Raw genomic sequence first — 25,482 nt, forward strand, 5'->3', positions numbered from 1 at the left:
AAAGCATTGATTTAACTTATACGCAGAAACTTAAGTGTCTAGAATTTAAAATATAAAGTAGAATTGTTCTGTTGGATGTTGAAGAATCAGCAGTTTTGTTCGACGCACTTTAAGATGTTTTACTTAAGTCAATCATACTAAAACCAGAAAACTACAAGCACTATACACTTGTTTTAAAGTTGAAAAAAAGCACAATATCTACATATTTTAAATGTTTATTGTTGTTGTTTGCTTGTTTGTTTGTTTGTTTTTTGCAAACTTCTTAGATTCTACAAACTTAACACATCAGCTATGTTTTTAAACCCTTTAAAATTATAAATAAACATGATTTAACTCACTGAACTGTGATATTTATACTCTATAATATAGCCAGGGTTATTATAGTTAACTAAAACCATTAAAAAAACACACACAAAATAAAAATCTGCTACTACAGCATTTCAACATTTAGTTTAACTTGATGAACTAATATAACTAAAACCAAAATTAAAAAACATAAAAACTGAATAAAAAAACATACAGACATAATTAAACAATTACTAATTGTTTTTTTAAATAAAACCATAGGAAGCAGTATAATGTAAAAAATACAAAAACTATAAACAGATTTGAAATGTTAATTGAAACTATAATAGTATCTCTCGATGATGTGCTAATCTAATCAAAGTCTGAAACATCTCGAGCTTGCATCTTTATGATTAATCGATTGTCATAGTCCTCATTTGTAAAGCTTCTGCCAAATGAATAAATGTAAATGAAATAGAATCTAGTTATGTTCATATTATGTTCATAAATAGATGAAATATATTAAATTAAATTCAGTTAATTTCTAGAGTATAAATTATAAAACAGTAGCTCATATACACTGAGAAAACAACAGTAAACAATTAAATTAAACATTCCAATTTGAAGTAGAAAGTCTGAAATAGTATTTTCTAATAAAACACTCATTTAAAAATCATATTTACAGTGTACTGTATGAATTGCATAATAAAATCATCAGAGCAGAGCACAGCATTAATATTTGACAAAACAACATTCATGCTAATCTTTTCTCATCAGAAAGGTGTCGATCACGCAGGGAAAAGAAGAATCACTCTTCAAGCTAGATTTTATTGATTTAACACCGTACAAAGGGTCTTTGAGAAACTGTCTGACTAAAATTGATTTAATTTCTTACATAGATTGCACAGATCCGCTGATAAGTATTCCAACGATGTTCTGGATTAAGGGCCAATCTAGAAAATTACACAGCGGAGAACTAAAACTCTAGATGAGAAGGCACTTAAAATAACTTTTTTGTCTTCCTTGCACTTGTCCTCCAGTCAGCATGAATGTGGAATTAATTCAGTAAATCTGTTAATGCACTTCAGAATAAAATAAAATAAAATATGGTAAACTTTCACAATGTGTTCCTTCATAAAATTATCCAAATACATTATATTTGTAGTTATGTCTGATGCTATTTTTTTTTTTTTTTTATAAAATGTAAAAATGTGTTATTATTGTGCTCTGTCTTCATAATCACTCCCTCTTTCTCCCTATTAGTACACTGGATGTCAACATCATGACAAAACATATGTCTCTGGCATTTTTTTACACCAGAATATGCACAACAATCATCACAACAGAGAACAATGACTCCAGCTTTATATTGCACTTGCACAAAAGCTCCAGTACTTTATAAGGCATGTAAAAATGCTTTTCGACAGGGATTTTCAAAGGACTTTTGTGCAGGTTAATGGAACAATTTGACAAAACAGCCACTGCATCAGCAGTAATGCACCAATCAGCACAGCATTAAACAACACAGTTATTTTGAATTTCAAACACGCGTCTCGTCATTTAAGAGCTCAAAATAGGTGCCTTGTTTTCTTTTGTCACTGCAACTCGTTCAGTCCACATTTCTGCCGAGAAGTCTTTGAAAGCATCAGGTGTTAAATTAAAGGTGAATTTGAAAGGTTTATTTGTTTTATATTGCGTAAGGAACCCTTACGAAAAATAACCATGGTTTTATTATAGTAAAACTGTAGTAACTCATGGTTTTTTGGCGTATTGACTGCCATTTGTAAAACCACAGATTTACTACAAATACCATGGTTAAACTGTGGTTAATATAGCAAAACCATGGTTAATTTGTGGTTACCATGGTTTAACTACAGTAACCATGGTTTTTTGGTTTTATTTGTAGTAAAACCATGGTTAATTTTCGTAAGGGAAGACCAGGGCAAGTTGTCACCCTTTTTACTTCAGTAAATATTTCAAGAAAGGTTTATTTCTGAAAGTCAGTTTCTGTAAAGACACAAAACTTTTGGATTTTCTATTATATATTTGGAACATATTCACCTAGTTTACTACAAGCTAAGACGCGTATTTATGCTCAAAATGATTGTCTCAAAATCTCTGAGATAAAGCCATTGTGACGACTTCCCTGCGTGACAACTAGCCCCGGTCTCCTCCCTTCAGTTCTTCAGCTCTTGTTTGGCACCACAATTCTCGTCTCGGGTGTTTTTCGGACTGCCTTTCTTGCTTCCTCTCACCTCAGCAGTCTTTACGCTGTATTGAACCGTTTGTGACAGTGACTGGAGAGGCAGAAACATCACACACACAGTGTGTTCTCTTAGTGTGTCTGAGCGAAACATTCGTGTCCAGCTGCAGCCTCAGCCACACGCAAACCCTCTCCCTGAGATCAAAAACATGCTATGGCTGGAAAACTCACGTATCCAGGGACTGGATAAGGTCACAGGGTCACAACTGCTTCCTGTCCTCATAGTAAAAAAATATGATATGACAATAAAACAGAGGTTGACCACTGACGATTGCAATATTCCACAGCCTGGGTTTCCAATAATGCTAGGCGCTAATGCTGGGAGTCTGTGGACTGCTATTGAACCATAGTAATTTCTCTGAAAAACTAAATAAATCTATTTTATGATCAGGTTGAGATTGAGATTATTGTGAACATATCAGCAGTTATTGACAGCAACAAAAACACTTTATGTATAAATTAAACTAATTTAGAGATGTACAACTGTTTGTGAATATGAATCAGATATTTGAGATCTCTTATTATCTTCTACTATACAATATAATAGAATAGAATAAAAGATTCAATTCATAGTATGAATTTACAATATATTTGTATATTTTAATTCATACTATATTTCATAATAAATTATACAAATGAAATGTTTAAAGAAAATGAAAGACTTACTGACAGCAACTAAAAAACATGTGTATTAGTTATGCTAATTTAGAGATGAATAACTGTTTATGAATCTGAATCAGAGAAGTACGCAGAAAATCAGGCATAGAATAGAACAGTATTAATTTCTATTACATTTTTAAATGTATATTTCAGAATAAACAAGAATATGTAAATGTAAAAATGTAAACATTTAATTAGAATTAAAAAAGAATTACTGACAGCAATTAAAATACTTGTTTTATTAAATGTATTATGTATGTATTATTATTATTATTATTATTATTATTAAATGTATGCATTATAGTGTATTTAAACATTATTATTAAATGTATGTATTACTAAACTCATAGAAATATCAATTTAAAGTGAAAGATGAATTTGTTTTGCCAAAATCTCCAAATATCAATGAATCTGATTCAAAGATGTTCACAGTAGATTAAGAAAAAGGCATAGAATTAAAAGGATGCATTTATAATATATTTTTAATTATATGTTTATATTCATATATACACACACATCTCAATATACAGATGTGTTTAATATATTGTCAGTTATAGTATATTTTATAACAAATTATATTAATTAAATATGTCCATGTAATTATGATGCTGTCAATACATTGATAATGAATGTTTTAGTGGCTATCCAATCACACTAAAAGGTAAATGCACATTTTATGAACAAATACCTTTGATTACGCATGAGATAATGTGCTGACATCATCAGACTGTAAAACCATTATTCAATTATTCACATATAGTTGTATTACACCAGGACACCGTAAAAGATGTCAAAGGAACTGTGACTGAGAAATGATGGCAACACTTTAGCATACTGTGATGCTGGTTAATATACATATAATGTGTTAATTACTCAAATAAAATAAAAAAGGAAAAAAAAGTCTAGTGGAAAATGAATAAAGCTTTGATTTTCTACACAAATGTAGGATTATTCATTTTGAAAAATCAGTCATAATGAGGGAACAACCTCACAGCCGGACGGAGCAGACAGGATACTGCGAACTTAACAAGACAACATTGCACAGCATGTGTGCGTGTGTGTGTGTGTGTGTGTGTGTGTGTGTGTGTGTGTGTGTGTGTGTGTGTGTAAAAGAACAACTCAAAAGATAATCTGATGTTAGATATGATGGGCTGTACATCATTAAAAACCGAATACATGCCCCCAACAGTGCTGTTCTTGGCAGTTTAATGCTCAAATATATAGGATTACTGTATGATATCACTTAGGAAAATCACATGTAGTGTGTTATGGTGGAAAACATATCAGAAACCCTAAGAAGAATCAGAAGTGTTCTTTTTATGTATGTTATCTCACTGATGAGCCCAGCAGAACACAGAATAAGTTACAGGATCAGTTCAGTCTCAATCACAGGCAGTGTGGTCCCTCTTTCACCGTAACAGATCAGCCCTCACATACATCTATAGGATTGTATGATTTAAAAGGACTTTCTATAAGCATAATCGTTTTTTTAGCACATGCACACATGCATGTCACTCTCAAATAAAGTTTTCCTGCCATTTGCACCGATGCATACAAATACTTTATTGCCAAGTATAACTAAAAAGAGACCGGGGCTAGTTGTCACACTTTTAACTCCAGTGAATTTTTCTCAGGTTTATTTTTTTTAAGTCAATTTTTTATTATTATTATTATTATTGGACAGGAAAAAATTCAGTTCGCTGAACACACATTGACCTTTATTGATAGCGGGGCATGTTGTAGACTGAGTAACAATGGAAACCTGCCTTTAAACAGCTTATTATAAGCTTTCCAGTGGAATTCAAATCAAATAATGCAAAACTAGAAAATGCAACATAAAAAGATATTAAACTAATGCAACATTTAAACAACTTGGGACAACACGCCCCAGTTAGATACTTAAAAATACCCTCGTCCTGATAAACATAATTCAAATCTATGTACATTATATAGCTGGCTTTTATTTAAATGTGCGTCACTGTTGTTTTAATATGTTTATCTAACAGCTGGAATGAAAATATTATGATAAAGAAATTTTAGTTTGGAGGACAGGATAAAAATATCCTGTTATAATTGAAGGCGTCCTGCTAGATAAAACACATTGGAACTTTACACTCAAAATCATATAGGTACCGAGATATGAACCTTGTTACTACTTCCCCTTGTGACAACTAGACCCGGTCTCCCTTTATATATATATATATATATATATATATCATCTGTCATCTGAAAGCAAGATAGCATAAATCCCCATCCATATGATGCACACACACACACACACTTACCTTCATTACTAGACGTTCCTCTGGAGCCCAGGACCTGCATTGATATAGTCCACACTAAGAGGGGCAGCAGCCCTGGATCTGATGCCATCGTGCAAATGTGGACCCGGTGCACGGGGAGAAATCTCTCTCTCTCTCTCTCCCTCTGTCTCTCTCTCGCTCGCACTCCCCTCTCCCTCGCTCACTCCCTCTCTCGTTCTCTGCCAGTGTAGAATCAGAGCAGTAGTCTCTATCAGGAACTGCTTTCAAAACTGCCTGCCTGCACTTGGGCACATGCAACACCACCAGGAGCAGTACGGGGGCGTGTCCAGCGCTGCATGTTACAAAGAGCAGCCAATCAGAATGCAGTGTATGGAATATGCACATCCCTAGTTTTACATGCAGCACACCTCCTATGTCTCATCTGCTGCCACATTCCAATGCATATATTTACTGATTACTATTGTTTGTTTATTGATTTATTTTTGTACATTTTTGCTATCATATATTAAAATCCTTTTGTTTAAAGAAAATAAGGAAAACAGCTTTTTCAAAACAAATTTTGATTTCCTTCTTTATAGAATGGTCAAAATGGTATATAATCATCAAAGAAAAGACTTTTGTTTAAGGAAAATATAACAATCAGATTACAAAAGAACACAAACTGAGTCTATTCAGTAATATTAAATATGTATGACTTGAATTATTATAATTTTTTTATTATTAATTTAGGGGATTACCAAACAAAACATTTTATACTTGTTTGAAAATATAATATAGAAATGAATATTTTAGAATTATAGAATTAAATGTATTTTAGAAATGTAAATTTTGTAATAAAATTATAATAAAAAATTACACACTCACACACACGCGCGTATATTGTCAAGTCAACCTATATTGTCAAGTCAAGTTGCCAAAAAAATTATTTCCTTAACATGAGGGAATTTTTTTTTTTTTTACCTTTATGACATCATGTTTTAAAATACGGTATTTTTCCCCCCAAAATACAGTACTTTTCTATTTATATAATGCTCAACAGTACTGAATAACATAATATTACCAACAATTTTATCTGAATTTTAATAATGTCAGACTGATGCTGTGCATCGGATATGTTTATCAAATATCCTTCCTCTCTCATTTAAGCAGATAAAAAAGTAAGACATTCAATTTCAGAATTTCAGAGTGTTATTTTTTATAAACAAGAGGCCACCTCTGTCACCATCGTCTGATGGATTTTATGATTTAATGCTTCAGGTGCAGATAAAATGATGTCTGCATATCGGTGCAGCTCCATCTCTTCTCAGAGCATTTCTCATGGCAATATCTGATTCAGTCAGATTCAGTCAGACCCAGACCAAACTGGGGTCACTATTTGCTTTCCTGACATTGATTCAACTTAATCCATAAAAGAAATTTCCATTTCTCACAACAGAATACTGTTTTTCTGCTAGAATCCCTCGCCTAAAACTGCATCAACATGTTTTCGATAACCAATTTCATTTTTTTGCTGAAATACACAAACCTTTTAGCCATGGAAAATATATTTGTCCATATTATAACAATATTAGTTAATAAAAATATATTTGTTCATTGTTAATTTGTGTTAGTTTACAGAACATTAAGTAATGTTGTAGAAATTTTGATTTGAATGTATACATTTTGAGTTCGTATCTTTCATACTAACAAATGTAATTAACTAATGTCAGTAAATGAAATCTACTGTCAAACGTAGCTCAATTACAAAACTATGCAAAAAGAAAGTGCATGAGTTACATGAGAGATATGAAACTTAAAAGTCTGTTGCCTGGACAATGGTTATTATATAATCTAGTATTCCTTAGAGTCATATTATGTAATTAGTAGAATTACTTCTAACCATAACTGGAATGATTTGTTTTATAATAAGCATTATAACATGGAAGAATGTTTGTCAAATGTCATTAATAAAAGTTTAAAGTAAAGCAGTGATAGCATAAATCAGTCCAGCTCCATCTCTGGCTCTGCAGCTGGGCAGGAGAAACAGACAGAAGAGAGAAGGAGAGACACTGGGGGGATTCGGAGCCAAAGTTAGGGTCTGCATCTCGCCTGCCAATGTCTTTCCTGCTCAGGCTGAGAACACAGGGAAGATGTTGTGCTGGTCACAGCTAGCGCTGTTCAGTCCCTCTTGTGAGGAAGAGGAGTCTATGAGCCTCTGTTTGTAACTCCAGCCCAATTTAGATCTTATATGTTATTCAAATGCTAGTACTGCTCAGTTATTATTATACTTAAAATTAAAACAACAGTTTACTCAAAAATAAACATTTGCAGAAAATATACTCATCCTTGGGCCATCCAAGGTGTAGATGAGTTTGTTCCTTCATGGAATCATGTTTAGAGAAATTTAGCACATCACTTGTTCAACAATGGATCATTTGCAGTGAATGGGTGCCATCAGAATGAGAGTCCAAAACATCAAAATAATCCACAAGTAATCCACATCACTTCAGTCCAATAATTATCATCTTGTGAATATGTTTGCAATACACAAACTCGTCATTTTTAACAGCTGATTGGAATCTCATTCTGACGCAGTGGTGGACAGAAACGGAGTAGCTTTACTTCGTTACTGTACTTAAGTACATTTTTCAAGTATCTGTACTTTACTGGAGTAGTTTTATTTTGAGTAACTTTTACTTTTACTTCACTACATTCCAAAGCATAAGATCGTACTTTTTACTTCACTACATTTCATAAAACATATCGTTACTCCCTATAATATATCACGTGCTCCTACACGCAGAAGCGGTGTCTGATTCATCATGACCGAACTGAGTCTTTTCAAAATAAACTTTTAAATCGGATCGCAAATTCACTGATTCAAATGAACAGTTTAGTGCGAGTCTACAGAAGAACTGGGAGATCTTGTGAGCGCGTGCATCTGATGTTGCTAAAAGTAAGTTATTAATGTCGAAATTTAGGATTAGAATTATTGTAACTGAAAATCATATTTTTTTATTATTTATTTTATATATTTTATTTTGATAATTTAGAATTATTACTGAAATACAACCTTTTTTTGTTTCAAACAGTTCATTGAACAATAATAAATGAAGTAGCCTACTTGAAGCTGACAATGAAGTAAATGTATAATAATTAGCAAATATGATTAATTTAGCGCTGTAAACGCGCGTGTGAGGGGCGGAGACGCGCCGCGGAGTGTCAGACGCGCATGCGGACCAAACACAGCAGAACTGTAGGAAACTTCACACTCCTCTTATTATTTCTCTTTTACTATAGAGATTTATTTTTAGATACGTGATCTGAGTCTTTCATACACTCTAAAAAACGCTGGGTTGTTTTTTCAACCCAACTGCTGGGTTGAGGCCGTTGGATAGGACTTTGGGATGTTTTAACCCAAGTTTGGGTTGAAAATAACTATATTTTTTAACCCAGCGGGGGTGGGTTGAGGACGCGGACGTGAAGGAGAGCACGCACGTCACGTCAAAATTGTACGTCTCTCCAGTGCGAGCAGCCGCCATTTTCTCAGCGTGATAGAAGCGAGAAGCGAGTGAAAGACTGTGGTAAGTAACGTTAAATATTCAAAATGTAAAGTTATCTTTTATTGTTTACCCGGTTGTATGAAAGGCGGAAGGTTTTATGAAAGGCGGAAACAAAGGAGCTTAACGTTATATCTAACGTTATATAAAAAAAACGGACGCGGTTTTCGCCTCAGACACGGAGGTCTTAACTGCCTCATGTAACGTTACTGAACGGAGGATGTACTTTTAATACAACGTCTGTGAATGTATTTTGTCATATTTACATAAGATTTTACATTATCTGTTCTCTTTGAGGCGTTAACAGACGGTTATGGTCACGGTTACGCTCATGTGAATTTGTCTTTTTTTTCGCGGTTAAACTGAATGTATGTTTGTCTCCTAAAGGAAACGGCATTGTGTAGTAAAGACTAGCATAATTATTTTGAGGCTGTTGAAGTGGTAACTGTTAAAAGTATGTTTTACATGTAATATTTCAGACTTGTCGAGCTCCTGTCTTCATTGTCCTCGCGCCGAGAGTTAAAGACACAGAAGCTGTTTGTGTGAGGAGTCACAGACCTGTGTGAGGATGAGGAGGTGTTCTTCTGAAGAGAGGGAAAGACGGTTTAAGGAGAATAAACTTCAGAATAACATCAAGTTATTTTTATTTTTACTAAGACTAAAATAATGTGTGTGTTTTTTTTAGATGTTGAAATCCAGAGACAAGATAACTTCATTCTTTTGAGACTGATGTAAGTTAAATTATTATTACTTTTTTTTTTTAGAAAATTTATGTTTCTGTTGTGTCCTGCCTGTTAACTTCACATTTTGATGCAAAAACAGTGTGATTTTATATATGTATGTATGTATATGTTAATATTTTATTGAAACCATTGATGCCCCTCTTTGCAGAGACACAAGTCTGCTTGTGTGAGGAGGTGGTTTTCTCAGCTTCTTCTGAAGAGAGGGAAAGATAGTTTAAGGCAAGTAAACTTCATAATTTCATGTTATCAGTTGTTGTTTTTTTTACTAAGAGTAAAATAATGTTTGTTTTTTGTTTTTGTAGATGTTAAAAGCAAGAGACATGGGAGATCATCATTCCCTTGAGATTTTATGTAAGTTATTTTTAGAAAATAAATTTTTCTGTTGTCTCCTGCCAGTTTACTTCACATTTTGATGCAACAACAGTGTGATTACGTGCTCATTTCATTAAGACCATTGATGTCTGTGTTTTTTATTGCAGAACTCAAACCAACTTTGGAGTTTTCTGATTTGGAGAGTCATTATTCTTGGTCTGCGCTCTTAGAGGTAAAGTTCACACAAAAAATCATTTACTTGCCATTTACTTAATCATTTACTTAAGTCATTCCAAACCTATAAGACTTTTGTCTGTCTTTACAACATAAATTAATATATTTTTAGTTTTCTCATAATATTTGTTAATCCATTTATAGTTTAGATAATCAGTATTTTCAAGCTTCATAAATATAGAGTTATTGTAGAAGTAAATTCTGATATTTATATATGAATACATCTTTAATTATATTATAGCAAACATGTATATTCAAAATAAATTATTGGTCTCCCAGACCAGCAATGGAGGACACAAAAAGAGAATATTAAATATATTCATACGTTTTCCAAAAAATGAGCAGAGTTTGTATGAGTCTGGAAAAACATGGGGAGAGTAAATTATGAACATTTTAATTATTTGGTCAACTAACGGTTTGAAGAGCAGCCCTCCATGTACATGAATATTGTGAGGTATGTGAATGTCATGTCTGTTTTAATGTTTCAGTAAAGAAGCTTTCTGAAAGCAATATTTATTCAAACAATATCGCATGTCCTCACAGTAGTGCTGCCATTATAGCATTCTGGAGCGCTGTGGTGGACTGAGACATTAAACAACCACACAAAGTGTTGAAACTTTAAAACCGATTATTGACCTGTCCTTACGGATGTGAATACACCTCTACCTGAAAATGGATAGTTTAATTAAATGTTTAATTTTTTCAAATGTGTTTCTCTTAGGCCACTGATGAAGAGCAGGCGGTGACTGGGATGAATGCTGGTCAGAGAGGAGAATCTTCTTTCCCCTAAACAGCACTGGTTTTAAAGGAGGACGCTGCCCTGGATGATGTAGAAGATGTCAGATGCTGTGCTGATGGGGTTTCTTCATGATTACATCAGTTATGCTAAAGAGATCATGAAAATTTACCGTGATGCATGATCTGTATTCATGGACAATGAAACAAACTGTAAGTGTATAATTTGTTAAAAAAAAAAAAAGTTAAATGCTTTTTCTGTGTTGTTTAGTAGAAAAGTTTACACTCTGTCATTCATACACCTGCTCACATTCTTTCACACACACACGCGTCTGTTAAAGGTTATAATATCAAAGTTAATGTTGTGATTTATTTGTGTACTGTCATGCCAGAATAGTTGGAAAAAAAACTAACTAATTGTAAATTTATTGTATGTGTTTTCGTATATTTTTATACAATATATACAATTGAACAAAGTCCAATTTGATCTTAAGTTATATTCATCAAATGTTCAATGCTTTGTTTATGAACTCTGTAGTTGTTAATGCCATCCTTTTCTGCATTTCTTCTAACATGTTACTTTTTGACTTTTCTCTTGTTTTTAATAAATATTTTCCTTTTGGTAATTATTATTTGTGTGTAAAAGTGATATTTAAAATGAACAACATTTGTAGGTTTAATGCCTAGCTCAATTTGGGTTATTTTTAACGTAGAAATGCATTGTTTCCCCACATGGCTGCACTCTGCGAGTTTATTTTCTGCCTGCAGGAGGCGCTAAGAGCGGGAGAGGTAGGTTTCTCCGGTAACGGCTGCAGAGCGGTGCTGAGCTCACAAACGCTGCCTTATCAAGCACATGCGAAATGATATCGAACATTTTCTAAATACAGTAGTTTTCCTTCTGAAATATAGTGATTAAAAAAACACCCGCTCTGTTTTTTTAAACCCTGCAATATAGTCATTTTAAACCATAAAAAAGGCAACCCAGCAGGCTGGGTTAAATATGATAACCCAACTGGTTGGGTTAAAACAACCCAGCGCTGGGTTCGTCCCTTTTTGACCCAGCGCTGGGTTGTCAAAATAACCCAAATTGGGTTGTTTTCAACCCAGCAGTTTTTAGAGTGTAGGGTTGTAGAGTACGAGTTATTAGAAAAATAGAATTATTTTTTACATTCTTTGGTCGAAGTTTTCAGATCGGCAATTCGGAGCCTGTTCGCGACTCCGTTGATTCAGATCTGGACTTCGGAGCATGTTCGCGACTCGGTTGATTCAGATCGGGACTTCGGAGCCTGTTCGCGACTCGGTTGATTCAGATCGGCACTTCGGAGCATGCTCGCGACTCGGTTGATTCAGATCGGCACTTCGGAGCCTGTTCGCCACTCGGTTGATTCAGATCGGCACTTCGGAGCCTGTTCGCGACTCGGTTGATTCAGATCGGGACTTCGGAGCATGTTCGCGACTCGGTTGATTCAGATCGGCACTTCGGAGCCTGTTCGCGACTCGGTTGATTCAGATCGGCACTTCGGAGCATGTTCGCGACTCGGTTGATTCAGATCGGGACTTCGGAGCATGTTCGCGACTCGGTTGATTCAGATCGGGACTTCGGAGCCTGTTCGCGACTCGGTTGATTCAGATCGGGACTTCGGAGCCTGTTCGCGACTCGGTTGATTCAGATCGGCACTTCGGAGCATGCTCGCGACTCGGTTGATTCAGATCGGCACTTCGGAGCATGTTCGCGACTCGGTTGATTCAGATCTGGACTTCGGAGCATGTTCGCGACTCGGTTGATTCAGATCGGGACTTCGGAGCCTGTTCGCGACTCGGTTGATTCAGATCGGCACTTCGGAGCATGCTCGCGACTCGGTTGATTCAGATCGGCACTTCGGAGCCTGTTCGCCACTCGGTTGATTCAGATCGGCACTTCGGAGCCTGTTCGCGACTCGGTTGATTCAGATCGGCACTTCGGAGCATGTTCGCGACTCGGTTGATTCAGATCGGGACTTCGGAGCATGTTCGCGACTCGGTTGATTCAGATCGGCACTTCGGAGCCTGTTCGCGACTCGGTTGATTCAGATCGGCACTTCGGAGCATGTTCGCGACTCGGTTGATTCAGATCGGGACTTCGGAGCATGTTCGCGACTCGGTTGATTCAGATCGGGACTTCGGAGCCTGTTCGCGACTCGGTTGATTCAGATCAGGACTTCGGAGCCTGTTCGCGACTCGGTTGATTCAGATCGGCACTTCGGAGCATGTTTGAGATTTTTTTTAAATTCAGATCTCGAAGCAGGAAGTGTTTGTCAAACAGTTAATTGGTGATAAATGAATAATTGGACTTGAGGCTTTTTTTTTAAACCTGTCGATTCATCATGTACATGGACCCACACACAAAGGTGGACACACTCTAGACTTAATCATCAGTAGGGCTCTAAACTTTTCATCCATTGTTATTAAGGACGTAGTGTCACAGATCGCAAGAGGCGAAGACTCAAGTGCAGGCAGATGGGAAGACTTTATTTATAGGTCACCAAAATAAACAAAAACACAACTGAAACCAGAGGAGCGTTCAAAGTTATGATACATAGACGGCACCCATTCACTACAGAGGATCCATCAGTGAACAAGTGATGTAATGCTACATTTCTCCAACTATACATCTCTGATGGCGTAAATATTCATTTTTTTGGCTGAATTGTTCCTTTAATGATTTGAACAAACATCTGACTCCAAGTATTAAACTTCAACGTGTAACTCATACCACAACATTTGTGCTACAGGTGTGTTTTGCTGTTCATTTTTAGTGATCAGACTTCAGACATTAAACCTTCCCAGAAATATTATAAAAGTGTCACGTTGCTTGGCAACAAGAAACAAATTTCTGAGAATGTGAAACATCAACTTTAAACTAGATGGTAGCATCTGTAAATGTGCAATAAGCGGCACTGGTCAGATAGTTATTTAGCAAAATGTATATATATATATATATATATATTGTTATATATAGTGTTCCTGTAGCTCAACTGGTAGAGCGTTGTGTTAGCAAGCAAGCTAGCACAAGGTTGGGGGTTCGATTCCCTGGGAACACATGATAGGTAAAAATTGATAGCCTGAATGTACTGTAAGTCGCTTTGGATAATCAGCATATTAGCATGGTTTCTGAAGAACCCTGTAACACTGAAGACTGGAGTAATCATACTGAAAACTCAGCTTTACATATTTAATTAATTAGCTTTACATAACAGGAATAAATGATATTTTTTAAATGTATTAAAATAGAACAGTTATTTTAAACAATATTACTGTTTTAGATCAAATAAATGCAGCATCGGTGAGCATAAGAGACATAAGAGATCATAAATCTAACCAACCTCAAACTTTCGTACAGTATTATACAGTATGTTCATTTAAAACTATGTATTATGACAAAGGGGAAAAAAAAGAAAACAACATTATTACATAACACACTATCTCCCAGGCCAAAATGCAGGGAACAATACTTTTTGCAGTGTTTAAGGCTCTTTCCTCTATACATATATTTTCCTATTTTAGGGCCAAGAACTTCTATTGTGTCTCTGCAGTGCGCAAAATAGAGCAGAACATTTTAAGGATGGGTGACTAAATCATACGGATTGATTTCATATTCTATTTTATTACATTCCTTTATGCATTTAGCACTAGAATATCCAGATAGTGTTCAGATTAAAATGAATTCATTTCCTCAGCAGTGTGCTTTTAGACGCACTAGTGTTAAGGTTTTACCAGCAGAGGCTTCTTTCGCTCTTTAGTTACTAATCCTCAGGAGACGAGAGCAGCCCGGCATCTGAGCTTTACACCAGACGTGGAGCAACACCCACACAAATGATGATACCTAAATACTCAGACACGCCACACGAACAATCAAATGATTAAAGCCCATGATTACATTTCAACATCAAAGCTGCTTTAGCGCTTCCTGTATTATGGACGTGTTCAATGGTTGTTTGATATATAAATACATATATTTCTACACTATTATTGCTTTGATGAGCAGTCATTGACGTTAAATATCACCTGCATGATTTCTGAGTTTTCAACAACTTTGCAGAAAGTAATGAAACAATTTTATTTTTAATCAAAAATACATATGTGCTCAAATCTCCACATATGCTGGTTTATAATTATTTCAGGTTCTGACTGATTTTAATTCAAAGAAAAACAAAAACCAAAGCCATTTTGTTCCATTTCAATGACTGAACATAAAGAAAGCATATATGACAGGTATTCTCAGAAAAAGAGAGAGAGAGAGCGGGAGAGAGAGAACAAGCGATGATGCAATATAACTTGTAATCAGTTTAAACCATATGTCTCTCTGCTCAAAGGCAAATCCTGTCATTAAAATCAAGAGTATTTCATTTCTCACTGATTGCAGCTCTTTGTTTTCTAAAAACTGTCAGTGGGACATCATTAAGGAATGATCAAAATTAAACGCGACAGTTCGCTCTGTGGAAGAAACACTGTGTGCTTCTGTGAAGAGGAGCTGAGGAGAACTGAGATAGTGGAAGGGATCACACATCGACGGATCATACGGGCCTGAAACCTTCACCACAACATCTCTCCCAAATTTCTCTCTTTCCTCACAAGGCTATTGACGTTTTCCAGAACATACGGATGTAATCTCCAAAAAAAAAAAGAAAAAAAAGAATGTCCAGGTCATATTTTACACACACACGAAAAAAAAGAAAAAAGATATTTTCATATATATATTCAAATAAGTTCAACTTTCAACTTTTAAAGAACTTGTGTTTTTAACTCAGTATGATGTAATTTAAGTTTAAATGACATTCACAGTTAAGTTGATTGTACTTAAAAATTTAAGGCAGCATGTTTTTTTACAGTGAGGTGTTAAATAAAAAGAAAAAAAAAATCTATGAGATTTCTTCAATGAGAATCTAATTTCTTATTTATATTTTTACATTTTTGGAATAAAAAATATCACACAGGAATGTTGTAGACAACTTTAGCAACATTGACCTACTACAATGAACTTTTCTTTGGCCGTATCCCTCAAGCACCCAACCGTCCGCTCTCATCCTGATGTGCCTGCACTAACCAGCCTCCAAGTGTTTAATCAACCCCTACATACTGCAGCATGAGAAGCACTGCTGGGGAACTGACGTGCATGTGCACTTGATGGACGCTCAGGCAGCGTGGTTTGCACACGTCAGCCTTGAATTACCTGCTTGGGTACCCTGCGGCCTGCCATTTTGTGGCACTGTGTGGCAGCAGATGGTGCGGGTCACTACACGGGTCCTGGACGCAGAGTGACTGCTATATATAAACCTGCTTGTGTAGTCTAATGGATTCACCAATTTATGGAGAAAACATAATAAATGTAGTCAGTATTGCAATGAATCATGCTCGTGCCTAGAATGTGGATAAGATTAATTTATTTTATGAAAAAATGGTATTGGTATTAACAAAATGCTGTTCTGTGTTAACACATCATGGCATGCATTGTTGTCTGACGTCATCTGCTATTGGCAGGACTTGTTGTTCTCTTGTTGCTATTACATCATCGCTTTGCTCTTTTTTACTGAGACAAACTCACAGACAAAACTTTTCTGGATGTTTGGTAACTTTAAATTGATAGTTTACTGTAAAATTAAATTGGTATATTATATTACTTCATTAGACTTATAATGCCATGCATAAGATATATTCACTGCATGCTTTTGTGCCTTTTTTGTACATCATTGTACAGAAAACAGCAGCCATGTACTTCAGTATATATCTGAAAAAAAAAAATAATAATAATAAATATATATATATAAAATGTGTTATTTCTCATAAGTTATAGAAGCTTCCTCTGCAAAACATATGATTGTTATCTTACTAAATAAATAAATAAATGTAATGCACAGAAAAAAAATGAAGGCTATATGTTTATACTATTTGTTTATTTATATAAATATAAAGATATATATAATGTAATAGTATAAAAATAATAATTCATTTTTCAAGAAATATTAGTATACACATTTATTTAAAAATATACACATAAAATATAAAGAGCAGCCATATTCTTTAATCTTTCTTCCATATTTTATAATAAAAATGAAAATATATTTACTAAAATTTTATAATTTTTTTATCATTATATGTTTGCATTAAGTACATTTGGGGATAAAATATGCTATATAAGCTTCCTCTGCAAAACATGACTGCCAATAAATCAATAAATAAATAATAAAAATATATAAAAGATTATATAAAATAATTTATGTATATGAAATATTATATTCATAATATATAATAAGTATTTTAAGACTTATCATTATAATTTTTTATAATAATAATTATTCTTAGTCAAATAAAAGAAGTAGCAATATTCAAAAAGAAGAAATCATATGGATTTGGAGAATTAGTACACTGACAACTGTTTTTTTATTTTTTGGCCGAACTATCCCTTTAACAGTGGCCAGAGGGCATGGGAGAATGTCACAATGAAGATGGCAGCTGTATGGTGGCCGGTGCTCCAGATGGAGCGTGCGCTACAAAGGAGAAGCCTGCTCTCATCAAAGGCTAATGTGAAGTTTTAATCAAACGCCAAAGACCGGAAGGATGGAACAAACAAACGGGTCAAATTCAGTTCAGACAGCCACTCAAAGGCTTCCTAAATTTGCCGCCAACTTCAAACACACCAGCAAATCACTTTCTCCATGGCAGGATTCACAGCCAGTTTTAGGGTAATCACATTGGGAAGCCCTGCAGCTCTGCTCACCATGACAAGGATGCAAAAATCACCAGAATCCACTATGACACACAAAACACAATGAAGGATAGTGAAAAAACACCTTTTTGGCAACTGCTTTAACAAAAATGTAAATGAGCTGATTAAATGAGCAAATCTTTTAATTTCACACAAATTCCGACTTGTTTGTTCAAAATAGGGAAAACATCACATTTAAAAGAAGCAGTCTTTTAGTGTATATTAATCACATCATTATAAATCAAATTAATAGGGTTGTATAATGAAAATGGTTTGCTGGTTTAATGGTCTCCTGGCCTTGTCAAGCAAATTTGCTGGATTTATAGGGCTTTTTTCCTGTGACAATTGTCAACTGGTCAGATTGACAGACCAGATTAAACCAGCTAAAACTTTAAAATATTTATTTATTTTACAGGGAAATCAGATCTTGTGAAATGAGAGTCATTCTTATTATTAAAAATAGTATAAAATACAATCTCTAAACATGTTTTAAAAAATTGAATTGATTAGAAGTCACTATTGGTTAATTTTAGACTAATTTAATCTACTGTAGTTTTATTAGTATAGCTAATATAAACTTTAGCTATACTAATTAAACTACAGTAGATAAACACATACATATACATATACACATATACACATATATATATATATATATATATATATATATATATATATATATATATATATATATATATATATATAAATGGGATTTTAATTCCTATTTTTACCAAGCCTCCATTCCTCCACTTCTCATAACTGCTTATCAAGCAATTAATGTGTATAAAGTAAAATGCTAAAATGACTGTCAACTGCCCTTTAAAACATAAACAGCGTGCTGTGAGTGAGGTAAAAATACACTGTGAGTCACAGACCCAATGCAGAATATCTGCAGCTCTTACCAGCGATGACAGTTTGAGAACATCCAAAGCGACATTAATTACGTTCCTGACAGCCGAATCAGCAAGTGTGATCAATGTGACATTCAAAGTTAAGCCCTCTGCAAAAATCACACACCTCCAGCATCTCACATTATAGGCCGAGCATGAAGTGTGTAGATGGTCATGACAGGTTACCGCCCGCTGATCTTATTATGTTGTCTTCAGCTCTGGAACCATAGCGAGAAGACTTTGCTTATTCCGTCAGAAATGAATCATAAGCCAGTCTTTGTTTCTCGCTAATGGGCGATACTTACATTTTTGAGTATCTTGAAAAACAAAACTTCTCCAAACTATGTCTCATAGGTGATAAAAGATTCGTCACGAATGTGAAGTTAAACCTTTCATCACTTATAAATAAGGAAAAGGGAATTAAAGGGACACAAAACAAAACATTATCTTTATCATTATCTCTATCATTTAAAACCAGATTATTAAAAAAAAAAACATATATTTCTTTAAAGTTTCCCTAATTGAAGAATCACAGTATGCTGCTGCAATCACATCTAAACTGTTTGCTTAAGGCTTATTCATACAGTAGCTGTCAATGAAAATAAGCTGAATTCTATGGCTTTATTAAGTTTTCTCTTTGATGCATATTAATGAGTATCATCACTGTACATTTTTTTTGTTATAAAACAAACTTTTTGTTGAAATGTGAATAAACCTCCCAGCAAACGAGTCTCTCTTTCTGACTAAGCCGTCGATGGGGAAAGTCATAAAGCAGCTTATCTCTCAGATTTTCGCTTATTTAATAGATTTTTTTTATCTCATTGTTTTGCACATAGACTCATTATTCTGCATGTCCGTCTAAGCACTTAAGGTTGTTTTTATGAGTAATATACATTGTTAGCTACAGTTTTTTTTGTAAATTAATGGTCCACTAGCCTGATTGGATCAAATCAAGAGTATCAAACTCCTCGCCCACTCTCACCCTCACTTTCGATCCGCTTCATCCTCTCTATTTTTAATTCTATTAGAGATGGTGAAAGATTGCCTTATCTCCCTCAAAGGCATGGAAAGCCGCCTTGCGTGAAAGTGCCAGGATTCAAAATTCAAAGTAGTGATTAATGTGGTCATCCTCCTCATAGACTGTGAAAATCAGCTCCCGGCTCTACTGAACGTGACACTGCACTCGTGAAGAATCCTTACAAACTTTAAGAGTAGTCATGTGTGCTCGTCTGCTAACACCGTTCCCCTCATGGATTTAGCTCACACCTAGGAATTTAGTATTCAGTGTAACGCAAGACTTCAAGGCAAAAAGTCCAAAATTAACACCCGCTAACAGTACGCTAAAAGTGAGTATAAAAAAAAAAAAAAAGGCTGACGTGAAAACTTATATGTATACACATACAAAAACTATAATCTTGGAGACTGCTATCAAGCCACTGGTGCTTCTCTTACCTTCAGTTGTTCGCTGTTTTTTTTTCTTATATTCCTCATATTCGGCATCAGAGGTGATGCACCTTGAGAGAGAAGATGATTAGGGGTTAATTATCACTTTATCAGAAGCAGAGACATGATGCCTTGTTATGAAGTATGACCACTAAATGGCTTCCTAATTATGATTAATAACTCTGAGATGACACTCCGGCTTCATATGCATTCATCCAGGTTAAGAAAGACAGTTTCAATTAGCTTTTTTAGGACAGAATCACACTTTTACTTTAACTAGTTATACTGATAAAATTAGCTGGGAAACTTTGAGTTCTTTTGGGAATAGTGCTCTCATTGAAGAAATAGTTCTGCATGCTAAAGCCTATTACTACTGAACAAACCTTTAACTCTAAGGCCAGATATATACTCGACCCAAGCAAGAAAACTTAAACATGAATGCTTGACCAATGCATTACAAGCACACATTCTCCAGGAAGACGAACTGGTGTTGTGATAAGAAGCCTTAACACAGGTGCAACAGAGCTACATTGGCAGCAAAGCAAACTGGATATGATATTATTCATTTAAATAATAAGTTTTCCATGTCTCCTTAATCAAACTAACCTGATTCAGATCCTCAGCTTATAAGTAGAAACTGCAAAGACCTGAAATGGTTGCGTCAAGACAAAGGAGAGAAGCAAAATGTGCAGTGCTGGGAACCACTGGGCTAGAGCAGGGGTCACCAAACTTGGTCTTGGAGGGGTGGTGTCCTGCAGAGTTTAGCTCCAATTTGCCCCAACACACACACCTGTCTAGATGTTGCAAGTATACCTATTAAGACCTTGATTATCTGGTTCAGGTGTGTTTGATTAGGGCTGGAGTTACAATCTGCAGGACACCAGCCCTCCAGGACTGAGTTTGGTGACCCCTGGCTTAAAGCATGAGAAACAAATGAAGAAAAACATTTCTGAAAAAATAATAAATAATAATATTAATAATAAATAAATGTATTCATGTTTTATTCTATGTCCTTTGAAGAGGATGCCAGGACAAAGTCAAAAAAAAAAAAAAAAAAGACATGAAAAGGTCAAAGTTGTCCATAAATTGGTATTCTCATTCTATACAATGTATCTATTAATTGCATATCAGTTGCATATTAATGTGTTTTTTGGGGCAAAATTACATGTTTATTTACATCAAACAATTTTAAAAGTAGCCATATTTAAATGATAATTACAAAACATTATCGTATTTCCCCTAAGAGAAATTTGATCATTCTGTCAATATCAGTCATATTTAAAGACCAAGGACCAGGGTTTATGATCAAACCTCCAAACATGTGATCTCTCTAAAATGTGCTCTGAACAGGACATCCAGACTTAAAACTGTAGCATGTAGGGTCTCAGAGAAATTCACTAAAATATAATGTCCTCTACAGAGGAAAATGGTCTGCCTGGGTCCCAAGAGACTATGGCTACCACACCTCAAGACATTGTTCAGATTAAATGAACACACTCCTTAGCAATGCTCTGAAAACAACTGTTGTGGTGGCACATTTCCATTGCCAAAATCTACTCACATTTTCAACCTTTATTCCATAGATTAGAAGCATCAACATGTTAGCATAGTTCAGCCATTGTTTCACCCATTCAAGAGTGTACTGTATGTGAAATTATCCGGCTTGTTTCCTATCGATTACGATGCTCTAAAGACCATGAGAGGATCTTATGTGGACTCTTCAAGCTAATTAAGCAGACAGGGACCCATGATGTTTTTATGATGAGCTAATTAGTCACTTATTGCCAATGTAGTTAGCTGCTGTAGATTTCACTACAAGAAAATGTCAGTGGTGTTTTCCTGTGCAAAAAACAGAACGATCAAGCTATGTGCTTGCTAAATGTTTTTTGTTGCCTTGGTATGTGGTTGCTAAGCTCTGTTATGTTGTTGCTAAGGTGTTCAAAATGGTTTTCATAGCATTGCTATGAAAACATTGCTCTAAATGTTTATTAGGGCGTTGCTATACAGTTGCAAAGATGTTTTAAGTGTTTTTAGAGCATTGTTCTGCAGTTGCTAAAGTGTCGCCATGTCATTGCTATGTGGTTGATAGGGTGTTTTAAGTGGTGATTTGCAGGTAGTGTGTTCTAGCGTGTTCCAAGGCATTTTGGTTTCTATACCTCAGGTCATTCCTCGAATGAAAATATGAGTGAAGATAAAGATATGGTTTTTTCACATTTTTTCAAGTTTCATCGTCCATGAGGTGAAAACCATCAGGTGTCATTCATGTCCATAACCACCAGGGGCACTGTCAGGATTTCCTCTTCAGATACAGAAACCGGATTAAGCACCAGTCTAAAAATTCACAAAAATATTTACTAATATAATGAAAAATTCAGGAAGCCAGACACTTGAACATGCAGACTATATGATATAAACTTAGCATGGCTCCAAAAATATGTTTACGACAGCATCATTAATTTGTGGAACTTGTTATCTCAGTCACATATGGCTGGAGCTGAGACACACTCAAACGCGCACTCAAACAAGCCTATATGCACATATATTATGCAAAATAAAGGAAGAACAAAGTAAACAGACGCTATAGGTGACAGGAAGGACTTCATTAGTGAGGGATTTCTGCTGAGCTTACAGAGACACCCTGCTCTCTCTCATTCTCTCTCTCACTGTCTTAAACACACACACATGCACATTTATGCATCCCATTTTGAGAGAGAAACAGTGGGAATGGGAAATGGGGGTGGACGAGGGGAGAGACAAAATAAGGCCCGTCACCACGCAGCAGAAGCTTTTTGTCACTTTCAGAGGAGGCCTGTAAGCGAGCTAGTGGCAGTCACAGCAGTTGTGGGAGGCAGGGTGAAGGAAAGTTCATCTGGAGGCGCTCGGCTCCAAACGCAGCTCCAGAGACAGGCACTGACTCCAGGCTTTTGGCAGTAGGACAGCAGTTAGCGCGTAGCGGGCTAATACCGCACGGTGATTCTCACAGACCTAATCTACACAACAACAGCGGTTAGGATGAAAACCACAGCAATGTGAGTCATGTTTATACATAGCCGTGCTGGTTTTGTTGCTTTGTTGCGCATTGCAGATTGTTTTTCATGTCTTTATGATAGAAAACCTGGGTGAAAACCTGGAGCGCCAACCACATGTCATGGCCAATTAGAGCGCACTACTTTTGGGAAGCAAAACACTCAGTGGTCAATTGGAGTTCACTGCAAACTAGCTAGAATTTGATTTGCTTTTGCTTTTTACAAAACTGTGAGGTGGTCGTCCACAGCCAGTGTTGGGCAAGTTACTTTTAAAAAGTAATTAGTTACAGTTACTAGTTACTTCTTCCAAAAAGTAACTAAATTAGTAACTCAGTTACAAATTTTTAAAGTAACTAGTTACTTAAGAAAGTAACTATTGCGTTACTTTCAAGTAAAATTAAATTTTAAATGCTCAAACGTGACCCCACCTCTACCCCTCTTTAAAGGAACTTAAAATACATGTGCATGTTCAATTATTTATGATAAATCTGAATATTATAATGAAATGGACACTTAATACAATACATTATTAACAGAAACATGAAACATTGTACACACATCTAAAAAAAAAAGTTGCTGTGGGACAAAGTGAGACTAGCCTCCAATCAAATGGCATGTATGTAGATCTTATGTTTATATAGTGGATCAATGCAAATAACACGATAGATTTTTGGGAACTTTTGATATTTTTCCTTTTATTGTTTCTTTAATTTCTTGAAGGAAAAAGTAATGTATATACTTCCATTTAGAGAAGGCTACTTTTGGATTATTTGGGCTCGTCGCCATACCTGTCTCTGGTTGACTGACTGGCTTGTGTTGTTCGTTGTGTGTCCTGTCCTGTCCGATGATGGGTCGTTCGCGAATGAGCGTTAGTGATGATGGATCGACTCGTTCGCGAATGAGCTTTTGATGAGTCGTTCGCGATTCGCGAATGAGCCGACTCTAAGAGCCGGCTTTTTAGTTGAACTTCGGGAGCTGGCTCGCATATCTGAAGAGCCAACTCTATTTTTTCAAATTTAGCCTATAGAAATTAAATAATTATGTAATAAAAATTGAAATATTATAGTCAAAGTCATTTAAAGAGCCGTTTGTGAGCCAAAGAGCCGGCTCTTTTCAGTGAGCTGAGTCAAAAGAGCCGAATTACTATGCGTGCTTTCGAAAACCCGCCCAACTCTACCTCTGATTGGCTTACAATGAAATTTTACTCTACCTCAGCCAATCGTCAGCATTTATGCGCTTGTCTCGTGCTCTGCCCACTAACCAAGGAAGAACAGTAAAAAAAAGTATTTGCCTCTCGCTCAGAGATCTAGTTGGTCTGATGAAAAAAAAAAAACAGCTTCATCATCAGTTATAGTAACGCGCCGCATTTTTTGGCAGTAACGGTAACGGCGTTATTAAGATGAGAAGAGTAATCAATTAGATTACTCGTTACTGGAAAAAGTAATGCCGTTAGTAACGCCGTTATTTATAACGCCGTTATTCCCATCACTGTCCACAGCTAGAGCCCGAAATTAACACCCTGCCAATGGGGGATAAATTTAGAAAAATTACTATTCAAAAATATTTTTGACCGGTCATATACATCTTATTTGAAGTACGCTGCTTTCTGTGAATGTGTGAGACTTCCGGTTCATTAGCCGCCGTAGGGAAAAAATGAGAAGAATAACAAAGTGCAGTAAATGGTAATACTGTTTGCAAAACAAACCAGTGATTACAAACCAGATAATACATTAAAATAATATGGTAAGACACACCAGTTTGCATTATCAAGCAGCAAAATGAGCAGTTTTATACAGCTTAATAGCTGGAAGCAGGTGACACCGGAAGCCAGACCTACTAAATTTACCAATGGCCACGCCCACTCTTTGAAAATAAGGTGGATAAGTATATTTAGATTTTTTTATTATTATTATTATTATTTTTATTAAATAATTGTCCCAATGCAATATATAAGTAAATACATTGCACCACCAAAATGTCTTATTTTTACCATATTACACTCGCTTCAGATGTCCCGAGTTCGAGTCCCACCTTGTCCCACTTCACTTCCCGTCCTAATAAAACAGAAAATACCAAACACCAAATGGGTTCAGAAACATTTCTTATTATCACTGAATCATTATCACTGAATCATTGATCATTGGAAACAGTTGTGCAGCATTTATTTTAAATATATATCTTTTTTAACATGATAAATGTCACTTTTCATCAGTATAATGCCTCCTCGATGAATTCAAATATTTTTTTATCATACTTATCTTACTTTTTTTACAGTAATTTTTAATATTAATATAATTTATGAAATAAAAAGATTTTGTTCAACATGCTGTCTTTTTAGTAGTTTAA

The 25,482-nt window shown here is 35.3% G+C and overlaps 1 protein-coding gene and 1 long non-coding RNA gene across 5 annotated transcripts in view; one reads left to right on the forward strand and one right to left on the reverse strand.

Moving 5' to 3' along the window:
* Window positions 1-20,894, reverse strand: part of LOC128022088 (ephrin type-A receptor 8) — a 78,012-nt gene extending 57,118 nt beyond the window's left edge. For 3 of the 4 annotated variants that reach the window (XM_052609323.1, XM_052609324.1, XM_052609322.1), the window contains exons 1-3: window positions 20,717-20,894; window positions 20,120-20,181; window positions 5,494-5,690 (exon numbers count right to left, since the gene is read on the reverse strand). In XM_052609323.1, the coding sequence (XP_052465283.1) occupies window positions 5,494-5,581 (88 nt within the window). In that variant the 5' untranslated portion in view covers window positions 5,582-5,690; window positions 20,120-20,181; window positions 20,717-20,894. The remainder of the gene's footprint in view (window positions 1-5,493; window positions 5,691-20,119; window positions 20,182-20,716) is intronic. The other variant, XM_052609325.1, reaches the window with a different exon arrangement.
* LOC128022090 (uncharacterized) lies at window positions 9,993-11,664 on the forward strand. Its single transcript, XR_008185854.1, has 3 exons — window positions 9,993-10,105; window positions 10,234-10,298; window positions 11,022-11,664. It is a non-coding gene; the product is annotated as an uncharacterized LOC128022090 (long non-coding RNA).
* Window positions 20,895-25,482: the final 4,588 nt, after the last annotated feature.

Source organism: Carassius gibelio, chromosome A11, assembly GCF_023724105.1.
Source record: "Carassius gibelio isolate Cgi1373 ecotype wild population from Czech Republic chromosome A11, carGib1.2-hapl.c, whole genome shotgun sequence".
In the NCBI taxonomy this organism is placed as follows: Eukaryota; Metazoa; Chordata; class Actinopteri; order Cypriniformes; family Cyprinidae; genus Carassius; species Carassius gibelio.